Here is a 12,698-nt window from a genome sequence, read left to right on the forward strand (position 1 = left end):
TGAACTCCAGGCTAGCCTCATCTATAGTGTAACCTCTAGAGCTACATTTTAAAAAAGAGAAATATGGATCAGAGTTCAGGTCAAGGACTTTCAAGCTTAAGTTTCCCTTTCAGATGGTGGAAGAAAGGTACTGTTGTAAACAGACACGGAACCAAGGAGGAGACGATGTTAGGTTTGTTGATCAGTAAGCCTCGTGGGGCCTTAGGCATTCATTCCCAAAGTTGCAGAAGGTGTTGAAGACAAAATACAGGAACTAAAACATAAATGAGGAGCTAGAGATGTCATTTGGTTTAGTGTAACAAATTTGCTTCATGTGTGTCAGAGTCTAATTAAGTCCCCAGCACTAGGAGGTGGGAATGGCTTATAGTCTAGATGAGCAAAATAAGGTAATTAAAAGTATTCTTGCACGAAATATGGCTAGACACAGGATATAGCTCAGGGCTAGAGCACTTGCCAAGCATATATCAGACCCTGTATTCAACCCTGAGAGAGGGGTTGGGGGAGAGAGGAAGGAAGGGAGGGAGGGAGAGATTTGCCCAACTAAAAGATAAGGGATGATTTATAGGGTAGACATGGAGGCCGAGGAGAAGACACTAATGAGTGGAGGAGATCAGTTGTCCTTTCTTATAGTCTGTGTGCAAGGACTTAGGGTGGTGGGACCAAAACATGGATGCTGTCCATGTCAAGGGTCAACCTTGGAAAAGAGGCAGGATCTCACAGAAGGGAAGGGAGGGTGGATGAGAGGTACTACAAAGAGACGGCGTGGAATGGAAGGGGCTGGCAGGGAGCTGGATCAGTGGCCTGCATGCTTGCTGTACAGGCATGAGATGATGAATTCTGACCCTCAGCACCCACATAAGGCGGCACACATCTGCAACTTCAGTGTTAGTGATAGGGGAGAGACAGGCAGATCTGGAGTTCACTGGCCCGCCTAGCTAGTCTGTCAGTCAGTGAGCTCCAGGTTCAGTGAGAAACCCTGTCTCAAAAAAATCGCCAAGGAGGAGAGGCAGAGAGGAAGACACCTGACAGTACCTTTTGGCCTCCATGCTTGGGTATGGGCATTTTACACATGCTACCACACATGCAGTGTCTGAGCGTGAGCAGCACTGCAGGGCAGAAATGCGAGGCAGAGCAAGTCAGTCCATGGGGGTTGGGGAGTCCCATTAGGCCCTAACCTTTAAATGCTCCACCACCTCTCAGTAGCTCCACACTGGGGACCGTGCCTTTAACACAGGGACCTGTGAAAGACACTTAAGATTCTAGCATGGATCTGCAAGGACGCCATAGCTTTCCCAACCCATTCCTCGCAGCTGTTCTCACCTCAGTTGGAGCATCCACAATGGGAATGTCAGCTCTCCACTTGACCTACCAGTCGCGTGCTGGCTTGTAGGCAGGCAACTTCAAAAGTATCCTTATTGTTGGTTCTTACAGTGACTTTGGCTACTTCCGTCCGGAGAACGCCTCAGAGTGCGTGGAGCAGCCTGAACTGAAGGGGCATGAGTTAGAGTTCTGTCTGTACGGCAAGGAGGAGCACCTGACAACAAATGGGTAAGGCGGCCTCCCACATCGCGCTCTCACCTCCCTGAGCCGAAGTGGTAGCGCCACACGGTTCTGAGTGAGCGATGTTCCGGACATTCATGAAATCACCATCTAGTAGACCTTCTGTGATGAGAAAATATTCTGATAAACTATTGGCCTCCTGGGACCATTGACTCCTGTGCAAATTAGTTTCTATTAATCTTCTATTCAAATGGCCTCCACAGGAGCCAACGCAGTGCTCTCCCAAGGACTCCCCTCTCCCATTTTTTGTGCTACTTGTTAATAAGCTTTCTCCAGGACTCAGTTTGGGGTGCAGTCTAAAGGCACAGACATAGAAATGCTAAGTCTGTGCAGGCCCTGAAACCACACAAAATCTCCTCATGGGCAGCGCCCTTCCCTGCCTCCAGACCTGGCCCAGACCCATTTTGCCTACCTCCTAATATTTCAGTCAACAAAACAATGCATTTGCAAAACAGAACTTCCCAAGGAGGTGGCCAAGCCTGCTGTCCTAAGGATAGGGTTTAGCGACATTTGTAGGGAAAGAGGATGAAACTTGGTGGGCAGCGTATGTCTGTAACCCCAGCACTCAGGCTATAGGGTGGGAGGTCCCCTTAAGTTCAACAGCAGTTTGTACTACACACCTAGTTCTAGGCTAGCCAATTCTACTTAGAAAGCCCTATCTTGAGAAAGGAAGGGGGAATGGCTTCCATGAGCATAAATAAATATGGGCACATGTGTAACTTAGTTTCATAGCTCCTCACAGAACACATGCACACAAACGCTCAGAAATGCTGCTCCCATAGTCTCAGGTTAGAGGTTTTAGTCCTTTAATGTCAAAAAGTTAACCATTGAATTGTCCTGAGTCATTCAAAGGATCCCCTGCGTAGTCACTTGAGTTGTGGCCATTTAAGTCCCTGAAAATTGTTGGGTATGGTGGCACACTCCTTTAATTCCAGCACTTGGGAGGCAGAGGCAGGCCAATCTCTGTAGGTTCAAGGCCTGCCTGGCCTACCTAGTGAGTTTTAGGACAGCAAGAGTGACATACTGAGACCCTGTCTTAAAAACAAAACAAAAGCCCCTGAAAATGAACAAGAGCCACCTTGATCGTCATGACCCAGCGTCATGACCCATCGTCACAGTGCTACAGCTCAGGTAGTGAGAAACAACTGTGTGGCCTCTGAGTTGGGGCCTTTAAAGTCCGTTAGAGTTAGAGGCTAACAGCAAGTGAAGCTAGAGCTTTGTTCAGATTTCCTCAATTTCCCAGAGACAAGAACTTTCTGCAGTTTTCAAATCTGTTTTCTAGAAAGAGACAGCCCAGGAATATATTCTGGTTTTTTAAAAAAATGTATTCTGCTTTAAAAAAATAAATTATCTTCTTTCCACCCCTTCTTCATTTCCTTTTTCTCCTCTTCTCTATTTTTATGTGTGGTGTGTGTTTGTGTGTGGGGTGTGTGTGTGTGTGGTATGCATATATGTGGTATGTATGTATAGTATGTATGTATATAGTGTGTTTATATGTTGTGTGTGTGTAGTATATGTATGTAATGTTCTTGTACCTTAATATAGACATTTACATGTGTGTGATGTTTATATGTGGTGTGTGTGGTATAGATATATAATGTGGGGTGTGTATGTATGTATGTAGTATGTGTATGTATAGTATGTGTGATGCTTCTTGCACATTAATACAGATATCTATCATGTGTATGTTATGTGTGTAGTATGTGGGAGGGTGTGTGTATGGTGTGTGTGTGATGCTTCTGGCACATTAACTAACATAGTTTTTTATCATGTATATGTATATGATGTATAGTAAATGTTGTTTGTGTGTGGTATATATGTGTTGCTTCTTGCATAGTAAGACATTGTGTATGTGTGATGTGTGGTGTATGCATGTTTGTATGTTGTATGTGTGTGTGTGGTGTGTATATGTGGTGATGTGTGTGTGGTATTTATGTGTGAGTTGCTTCTTGCACACTAACTAATACAGACATTTATCATATCTTATCTACTGCTTGGCTTAGCCTTGGAGTTGCTCTTTGGCTTCTCTGCTGCTGTGTGGAGATCCTGGTTTGCTCACAGGCATCTCCTAGTCTTCGTTATCAACAGCCGGCCTCTGCCTGACATTACTGCTGCTTCCAATTTGTCCTTTTGGGATTTTGGGAAACTTTCATAAACTTGCTTCTTTGAGGCTCTGTATACTTCACAGCCTATGAGACAGGATGGCTGGAACTCCTGCAAAGCAGTGGTCGGGTGCACCCCAGACAAGAACCCCTGGCTACTGTCTCTGTGCCTTCCTCCAGACACCAACACAGTCACTGTCAGCCTCTGACCAAGCTCTTCTGCCTTTCAGGTACCGGAAAATCCCAGGAGACAAATGCCAAGGTGGGATGAATCCCGCCAGAGAAGTAAAAGACTTGAAAAAGAAATGCACAAGCAACTTCTTGAACCCCACAAAGCAGGTATGTTGAAAACAAACCTAGGTTCTGGGTGTAGGCGGGATTTCACATTCTGTCAGGAAGAACCAAAGTTACACTTAGGAATCAATACAGGATGGCCACAGTGTCCTGCAGAGCTTTGCAGGGGAAGCTGTCAGGATGCAGGACCCATCACATGCCACACCCCAGTGACAGGCTCATCCTGCTAAGAACTGGTCTGTGTTTGGGAGAAAATGGTATTATGTAAAGTTATAAAAGTTTTAGCAGCATGGAGTTAAAGAGTTTCTGAGGCCCAGAGTCATTCAGAAGAAAAGATTTAAGAGTTGTGCTCAGTGAGTGACAGAGTAGGGCACTGTGGCTCAGTAGGTAGAGCATTTGCCTAGCATACGTAAGGCCCTGGCTTCAATCCTTAGTAACACGTGGGCAACCATGTACACCTGCAACTCAAACACTTGGGAGCTGAGGCAGGAGGATCAGAACATGGCTACACAGCTAGTTTAAAGTCAGCCTGGGACACATGAGACACCATCTCCAAAACAAACAATTGGGGAGAGAGAGATGACTCGGCATTCTGTCCCTGCACAGGACCCCAGTGTGGATTAGAGCATCCATGCCAGGCCACTCACAACTGCAGCTCCCAAGGATGTAACACTGTCTTCTGGATACTGTGGGCACTGCACTCGAAGGTGCACACGCACTCATGCACACTTGACACACACACAACTTACAAACAAAAATAAATATTTAAAAACAAAAGAACTTCTAGAAAAATATAACAGAAGAATAAGACCATAAAGGGCCATGGACTGGAGATTCGCACACACGCAGGAGAGCCCTGCACTGTAGGTAGTGACTTTTGTGCTGATGCATGCCAAGTGTGCTAGAACAAAAGCTGAGCTATGATCATAATGGACCGTCTCACGTCAAATCATAGGAAGAGTGGTGCCCATCTGTCTGGTGGAGCTCTACAGATGAGGTAACTGTTAGGGAGACCTCCTCATTAAGCATCGCAGGGCCAGCAATGACTTGGGAGATAACCTGAGGGCCCATCTTCCTAATGCCTGACAGTCCCAGCACCTCATCCCTGCTGTTCAAAGGGAGGAGACACTGACAGGGGAGGGACCCTGAAGGCAATGAGGGAAGAGTGTGTGGGTGTGTGTATTGGTAAGGGGAGGCAGTTCCCCCTTCTCTGCACCCCTGCCCTGGACTGCTGGTGGCTGTCCTCAGAGTGTTTGTGTGTGTATGATTGCACAGGACTCCCGCCCACAGGGACACAGCTTGTCCCAGAATCCAGCTCCGCCTCCTCTTGGATACACTGAAAACACACACTTCCTATCTCCTACCCAGAAGCAGGTAGGTTACACGAAAACAATGATCTGATAAGGCTTATCTGTAAAAACATGCCAAAAGGTAGTAACAACTGAGATCTTCGTGTCATATAGTGGCCTTCCTGGAACAGCATCGGCACACGTCTTCAAAGAGGGTAGTCTAGTAATAGACCCATTCAACACCCCATTCTCTCAGCCTCCTCCTGCTCCACCCATAACCTCTAGGAGTTGTAAATGAGGGACAGGGAACAGGTGACCAAAGCGATCTTCTAGGCATGTCCAACCTGTCGCCCCAGGCCTACATACAACCAAGAATAGCTATAAAGGCGGACTGACACAAATTTGTACACTTATTTAAAACATGAATTCTTCATGCGATTTTTTTTCCCGTAACTCAATTGAGCAGTTCTCAAGCATGAACTTTATAGATGACAGCATCACGTTGCAATGTGAAAAGGTTGGACATGCCTGCTTTGAGGCAGTGGCCAAGGCTTCCACTGTGACTTTGACATTGAAGGCCCTGCACTACAGCTTCCAGGCTGGTGTTCAGATTCCCCTATGCTGGTGTGCTAGCCCCGTCATCTGGGGGGTGGAGATGTACCCTGGCTAAGTGTGTTGGACCATATGAGCGCAACCATAGACTCTGCACGCCTAACTCCTGTTCTGTTTGTTTTAATTTATCAAGAATTCCAAGTCAAATTCTGTCCCTATTATCCTGGCCATCGTGGGACTGATGCTTGTCACAGTCGTAGCAGGAGTCCTCATTGTGAAGAAATATGTCTGTGGCGGAAGGTAAGAAGTGCGGAAGTGGGTCAGAGCTACCAAATCCAAACCAAAAGCCACCCCAGCCCATGTGGTCCAGTTTTCTTGGCGGACACTAAGGAGTTAATGATAACCCTGAAGATCAGGTCTAAATTGTGTATTGTCTATCTGCATGCAGTGCGGCCATGAGTGTGGAAAACTGAGGAAATTCCATACTATAACAAATGCTCCCTCTTCAGCTCGGGAACTAAGCAGGGTCCCCTCTACAGGTTCCTGGTGCACCGGTACTCGGTGCTACAGCAGCACGCAGAGGCTGACGGCGTAGAGGCTTTGGATTCAACCTCCCACGCTAAAAGCGGATATCACGACGACTCAGATGAGGTGAGGCGCTTTCTTCTTGAGGAATTATCCAAATTTTTTAAGTCTTTTTATTTTTTAATCTGTTTGTTTTTTGAGACAGGGTTTGTCTAACCTTGGCTGTCTTAGGACGAGCTCTAGGTCTAGTAGATCAAGCTGCCCTCGAACTCACCAAGGCCTGTGTCTGCCTCTCAAGTGCTGGGAATAAAGTCTTAAAAAGAGTTCCTTTTATACTTCTGATCAAGACAGTCTCCAGAAAGATGGCGCAGGGATTAAAAGTACTTGCCACTCTGGCAACCCAGGTTTCATTCTCTGCGAAGACATGATGGCTCACCACTCACTAGAACTCTGGTTCCAGGGAATCCAATGCCCTCTTCTGGCCTCCCATACATATATAATGAAAATAAGTAAATCTATTTTAAGTTAAAAAAAAATACACCTGGGACCAAGTTATGCATGAGCCCAAAGCAGCACTGGAGTGACAAGAGGCGCAGAGCAAGCAGGTGATTGCTTTCAAACTAGCTTCCTAACTTGTCAATAACGCGCACGTGTCTTTCTTTTCAGGACCTCCTGGAATAGCTCTTCAGAGGAGCTGGGACTGCGTGTGCGTGGAGCCACAGTACCTCCTACACTCCCTGAGGCTCCGACTTGGGGAAATAAATTTCCCACCTCGTCGGCCCCAGCTCTGTTTCTGCCACTCCTGTCCAAGCCCAAAGGACCTACACTAAAGAAAGCAGGATGGGGGTGGGGGACCCCGACTGACCTCACAGTTGGCTCTGAGGAGAGGGGGGAAATTTTAAATTCTTTAACATTTTTGTTTCAATTTCTGTCTTTTGTAAGACTGTGGGCTTTAGGCTTCTCTTGGTTTGTTTTGTGCATTAAGGGACATAACTTGGGACTCAAAGGGATTGTTTCGCTGACCCCGCTCTTGTGTGTTCCCTCTGGTGCCCACCCCAGGGCATCTGCCAACTCCAGCATCAACTCAACTCCCACCGCATACCTGGTGCTGTCCCTGGGCTCTGCTGGTCATGTGAGGCAGCCTCGGAGAAGGAAGCAGAGGGTGTAATGACTGGCACACCTGGACAGCTTTTCTCCATCCGCAGACAGCCCTGTTCAGAGAGTACCGAGCACCAGCCCTGTGCGGCTTCCTCATCCCCACCTCACCCCCAACCACTACTGTAGGGCACAATGACTTTTCTTTTCCCGTTTAATTAGGCAATACCCTTGTTAATTGCCCGTTGGCAACTAACTTAATCATGTGCTTCCAACACACTAAATAGGGAAAACTTACAGGGCAATATTTTTAACTTGTGGCAAGAGGGAGGCAGAGAATTGACTAGCTCTGACACCTATTAAAGACAAAACTGGCTGCTTCTGAGCTCTTTCAGGCTGTACTTTGTGCTGTGCCAGTGGCTCTGCCCAGGCTCCGCCATCCCTTTACTGGAGTTCATTGGTCAGTGCACAGTGCAGCCACAGGACTGACCGTCGTAGGCTTCCATTTTTCCCATCACCCACTGTAAAGGCTCAGAGTTGAACTACCACTGTGGCTGCTTATTGCTTCCTCCTAAGTTGCTACTGTTCATAGAACTGGGACTGGGAATGTTTTCAGGTTGATGGACTTTTTCAAGCTCAAAGTTATGTTCCCAGACTATCCTCACCCTTCCCCTAGTTTTGCTGAGTTATTTGTTGTCCAGAACCTGTTGGCTAACCCCACTGAAGGCACATTTCTAGATGATGCCGTGTGTGGTCAATACATTGCTTTCATGTTTTAAATTTAAGGAAAAATTTTATCTGATATTTTTCCAAATTAAATAAGTTAGAGAATGCAATCGGCGGATGTGGGGGCGGCCATCTGGTAGTGGAAAGCTGTAGCGATCTGAGTACAGCTTAGATGTTAGCTGGAGAGGAAGATGGTGTGGCAGGTCTCTGGTCTCCCTACCCCTGCTGTGCTGATCACAGTCCCTCCCAGTTACCACTAGGACATTCTCTAGTAGATCCATTTTGCTGTCACTTTATTCTATGGCTAGAAAGTCAGTGGAAAGTAAATGTGCCAAACTCACTTGTCAGAACACACGAGCAGATGGCAGAGTCCTCCTCCCCAGCAGGAACAAACGGCATCAGGGAAAGAGGGGGAGGAAGAGGAGGGAGAAGAAGAGGAGGGAGAGCCAAAGAGATGTCAACTGCAGCTCAGTGAGTCATGGAACGTCAGTTAGAAAACGAAGTTAGGGTCGTTTCTGGGAAGAGAATCAATACCTGTTAGAGCCAGAATGCTCCAAGTCTTTTAGCTTGTTCATTTTGTAATGATTCTAAAATAATTCCAAAGATATAGCAGCTCATAAATTTATCAAAAGTTCTGTCCACCCTCACCTCCTGCCAAGGGGAGAGATCTATTTCTACTACACGCTGTCTCTCCCAGTACATCCCCGGATTGGTGTGGGTAGATAGGCCAACGTATGGTGATCTCCCCTAGTGTCTGGATGGACTTAATGCTCATCCCTGACCAGAGACTAGGGTGCTCTGCCTCTAATGGTTTCTGGGATTTCTGTAGAGCTTGGCAGTTTCTGGCTCATTTCTCTTGAGCACCGCACTATTCTTGCCATAGAGAGAGCCCAGGAGCCAACGCTGAATCAGGTGCCCGGAGTCTTTGGAGCTCTGAAACTCTCGGCTATGCAAGACCCCGGGTCCTTGCAGCAGAGCTTCTCATGGGTGGCTTGCTGGGGCCGGGCCGAGGACTCCTCAGAGGCGTTTCCTGCAGAGCCATTATTTTGACGCCTTTTTGTTTTCTTTTTGAAAAACAAAATATTATTCCCCTGCTTCATGGCTGAAATAAAAGGTGATGGTAACTGGGGGCACCCCCTCTCCCTGGGATAGCCACTGTCGGGGAGCACAGGACCAGCCTCTGGATCAGTCCCTCTCTGCCCCTTCACTTCTGTCTCTAGCTCACTGGCTCTGTGGGCTTGGGCTCTGCCCCTACAACGGCTCTCAGAAGCATTCACACGCACAGATGTGCAACCTCAGCCAGAAGTTGAAGCTCTTTAAGCCATTTTATTTATTTTGTTTTTTACAGAATTTGTGCTTTGGTTTGCCCTGCGCAGCCTTGGAGCATCATAAGCCTGGCTGGTGGGCATAGTTATTCTCAGCATTGTGGTGGCAAATGACGTTGGTTCTAGAGACTTAGAGACTTGGGCAATAGGATTTAACACTGCTAGGTAGCTCAGACATATCAGAAAATCCATAGTGGCCTGAGTTGTAAATCCAAAACATATTTTTGTTGGCTTGGGACGTTAGGGGCTTGGGGTTTTCCTGAGGCAAGAGGTCATGGCTGAATGGGCCTGTGCCGTGAATTGAATGGAACACTACTTTGAGGCCCTTGGAGAGTGACAGCAGCTATAGGGTGGACTCAGGAGCTGTCAGTCTTAACAGCTGAGCCTTGGACCCCACTGCCTCTGAGTCTACATTCTGGCAGGCAGTCCCATGCTCTGGGCCTTACCTCTAGTCCCCTGCCTGCTCACACCTGGTCCCCTAGCCTTTTCTCTTGGGCAGTGTAGTAGTATGGGCGAGCCACCCTCAGCTCTTTTATTGGCCGGGGCTATAAACCATGGCTGGGCATAACTATTCCGAACTGTCCCCCCATCAGGATACAAGATGCTGAGAGGGCTGCAGGGCCATTCCATCAAGCCCCAGGGTGAAAGGGCTGGCATGGCATCGCTCATTTTATTGCTCTGCAGGTAAACTGTATAGGTATAGAGTCCTCCAGTGCTCTGAAGAGCCCTGCCTCTATGCACGCCCCCGGCAAAGGGCTTGTCAGTAGGTCCCCCTCAACTCCATACTCAACAGGGATGCACAGGATTGCTAACAGAGGGCGGGGCACACCTCAGTTTTCTATCACCTTCCTACCAGAGGGGAAAGTAACCTGAACTTTAATGTCTTTTGGAACAAAACCAAAGTTTAAGATTTGCCATATGACGACGTGGTGACCGGGAAGTCCAGAGTCGGCAAGCAGGTGCCAGATTTTCTATCCCATCAGCCAGTGCTTCACCAGGTGCAGGCTGCTATGGGCTTGTGGAAACCACAGGTACAGGTGGGATTTCATGGGTCCATGTGTTACAAAAATAAGAATTGGAGCATTAACTTGAAATTGTCTTCAAGGACTTGCTATGTGCACTTCTTCACACCGGTACATTCTCTGCATCTGTTTATATGAAATAACACAAGCTAATCTGTACCTTTATATATATGTGTGTGTACATATATACATGTATAAACTGTATAGTGTACATGTTAATGATTTATCAGTATGCCCCGAATTCCTAGTGCAGTTCTCATTCTCCGCATGCCCTCAGCTGTGGTCAGGTGACTTCCTGTCCCCTGGCAGCTCTGCTGAGTCCCTGTGTTTGAGCCTCCAGGGAGAAGGGTTTGGGCTGCATTCTTCTTATCCCCATGCACAGAAACGCTCAGGGTCCCCACGTGCCTGTTGTCCTCCCCTCTAGTCCTTTGTTCCCTTTCTGAGCATGTGGCCCCTCCCCCGGCTGTGAGGGGCAGCCGCCTTCCTAGGAAAGTGTAATGCAGGATCAAGACCACCACTGCATGTGTACTGAAAACTGCAGACTTCTGCCCGCTTGGGACAGAACATTGCATGTGAGGTGGGATTATCAAGTTTCAAAGACCTGTGTCAACCATACAGCAAAGGCAGACCCCATAACGACGTCCCACAAAATGGAAATAAAACGCAAAATCTCTTTAGCATTGTGTAAATAAATCTGGATGTGTTTAACTTTGTACTGGTAATTTTCTGTATATTTGCAATATTTGGGTTAGAAATAAACAGCCTGGACTTTGGTACCTAACCTACTAAGATGAGTAAGCTACAGTTTTGTATTGTTTTGTTTTTTAGTGAGTGTTTCTAGCTTTCTGCCTTCAAAAAGCAAAATCTAGCAACGAAAGAAGCATCAACTTGAAAGTCAACACTGAGCCTTTCTAGCTTGGAGGGAGGGAGGCAGTTTATGAGGAAATGGATGCTTGTCTGTAAGTTTCTAACTTTTGTTGTCTTTTCTTTTTCTTGATCTTTATGCTGTGGAGGTCTGCCTGCCTGCCTGCCTGCCTCCCTCCCTCCCTCCCTCCCTCCCTCCCTCCCTCCCTCCGTGGAAACCTAACAGCACACTGTACACTTTCTCCAGTGTCTGTTTCTGCACGTCTGGACACAACAGCAGATGGCTACACTCTGGAGTTGTGTGCTCCCTGCAGCTAGTTTGTCAAATGAACACTGGAAGGCCGTAGCTCTACGTGTATCTCTCCTTCCCTTGCTCCTCTCGCAGACCTGCGTGCTCAGCCCCCATGTCACCAGAAGGAGCTCCCTGCCTTCAGCCATTAGCTATCCCACTGTGCCCTGGGATAGCATTTTGAACCAATATTTCCATTCGGTGTTCCCACATCGCAGTCTGGAGATGGCGGGGCACAGGCCTTGTTATCCAGCAGGAGTTTTTACCCCGAGGATCGATCCAATCGGGTCTAAGGGATTCTAGCACATCTCAAGACTCCTTCACCAGAATCAGGCTGGCCTAGAACTTGTTGTGTAGCTCAGGCTGCCCCAAAATTGATGGTCATCCTTCTACTTCCACCTTCAGAGTGAGTGTCACTATGTCCAGCTCTGAATTGAACTTTATGATGGGCAAACTGAGGAGTCTGTAGTTTTAAATTTGATTCCTTAAAATTCTCTACATGTGCAGTACAAGTGTGTGTTTGTGGCGGGGGGGGGCGGCGGGGGGGGGGGCTAACACAAGAGGCTTAGGCCACTTTCTCCACAAAAATGGCTAAGAATGGATTAAAGAGGTCCCCCTAACCTGGAGAGAACAGTCAGTGAATTGTCCACTACACAAACACGAAGGCAGTATCCAAGCCCATGTTAAAATCCCAGTGCCCAAGAGGCGCACACAGGACAGTTCCTGGACCTCAATGGCTAGCCTAGCCTGATCAAAACGCCCCAGGTCAAAGTAGGACACCTCTCAAAAGCAATATGGGGGGACCCTTGGGGGTCTCAGAGACTGAACCGCTAGCCAAAGAGAATGCACTAGCCAAAGGACCTAGGCCTCCTGCACATATATAGCAGATGTGCAACTCTTTCTGCAGTGAGTGCCGAACAACTAGAACATGGGCTGTCCCTAAAGCTGTTGCCTGTCTGTGGAATCCATTCTTCTAGCTTGGCTGCCTTCCTTGTCTGTCCTGAGTGGGAGAGGATACACCTAGCCCCACAGAGACTTGATGTGCCTGGCAGGGG

General features: G+C 47.6%; 1 protein-coding gene across 6 annotated transcripts in view; it reads left to right on the forward strand.

The window, feature by feature from the left end:
- Sort1 (sortilin 1) overlaps positions 1-11,279 on the forward strand; it is a 77,546-nt gene extending 66,267 nt beyond the window's left edge. For 4 of the 6 annotated variants that reach the window (XM_006501223.4, NM_001271599.1, XM_030252513.1 and 1 more), the window contains exons 16-21: positions 1,432-1,548; positions 3,893-4,001; positions 5,232-5,330; positions 5,991-6,097; positions 6,337-6,448; positions 6,989-11,279. In XM_006501223.4, coding sequence (XP_006501286.2) covers positions 1,432-1,548; positions 3,893-4,001; positions 5,232-5,330; positions 5,991-6,097; positions 6,337-6,448; positions 6,989-7,003 — 559 coding nt within the window. In that variant the 3' untranslated portion in view covers positions 7,004-11,279. The remainder of the gene's footprint in view (positions 1-1,431; positions 1,549-3,892; positions 4,002-5,231; positions 5,331-5,990; positions 6,098-6,336; positions 6,449-6,988) is intronic. The other 2 variants (XM_006501224.4, NM_019972.3) reach the window with 1 other exon arrangement.
- Positions 11,280-12,698: the final 1,419 nt, after the last annotated feature.

This window comes from Mus musculus, chromosome 3 (genome assembly GCF_000001635.26).
Source record: "Mus musculus strain C57BL/6J chromosome 3, GRCm38.p6 C57BL/6J".
Classification (NCBI taxonomy): Eukaryota; Metazoa; Chordata; class Mammalia; order Rodentia; family Muridae; genus Mus; species Mus musculus.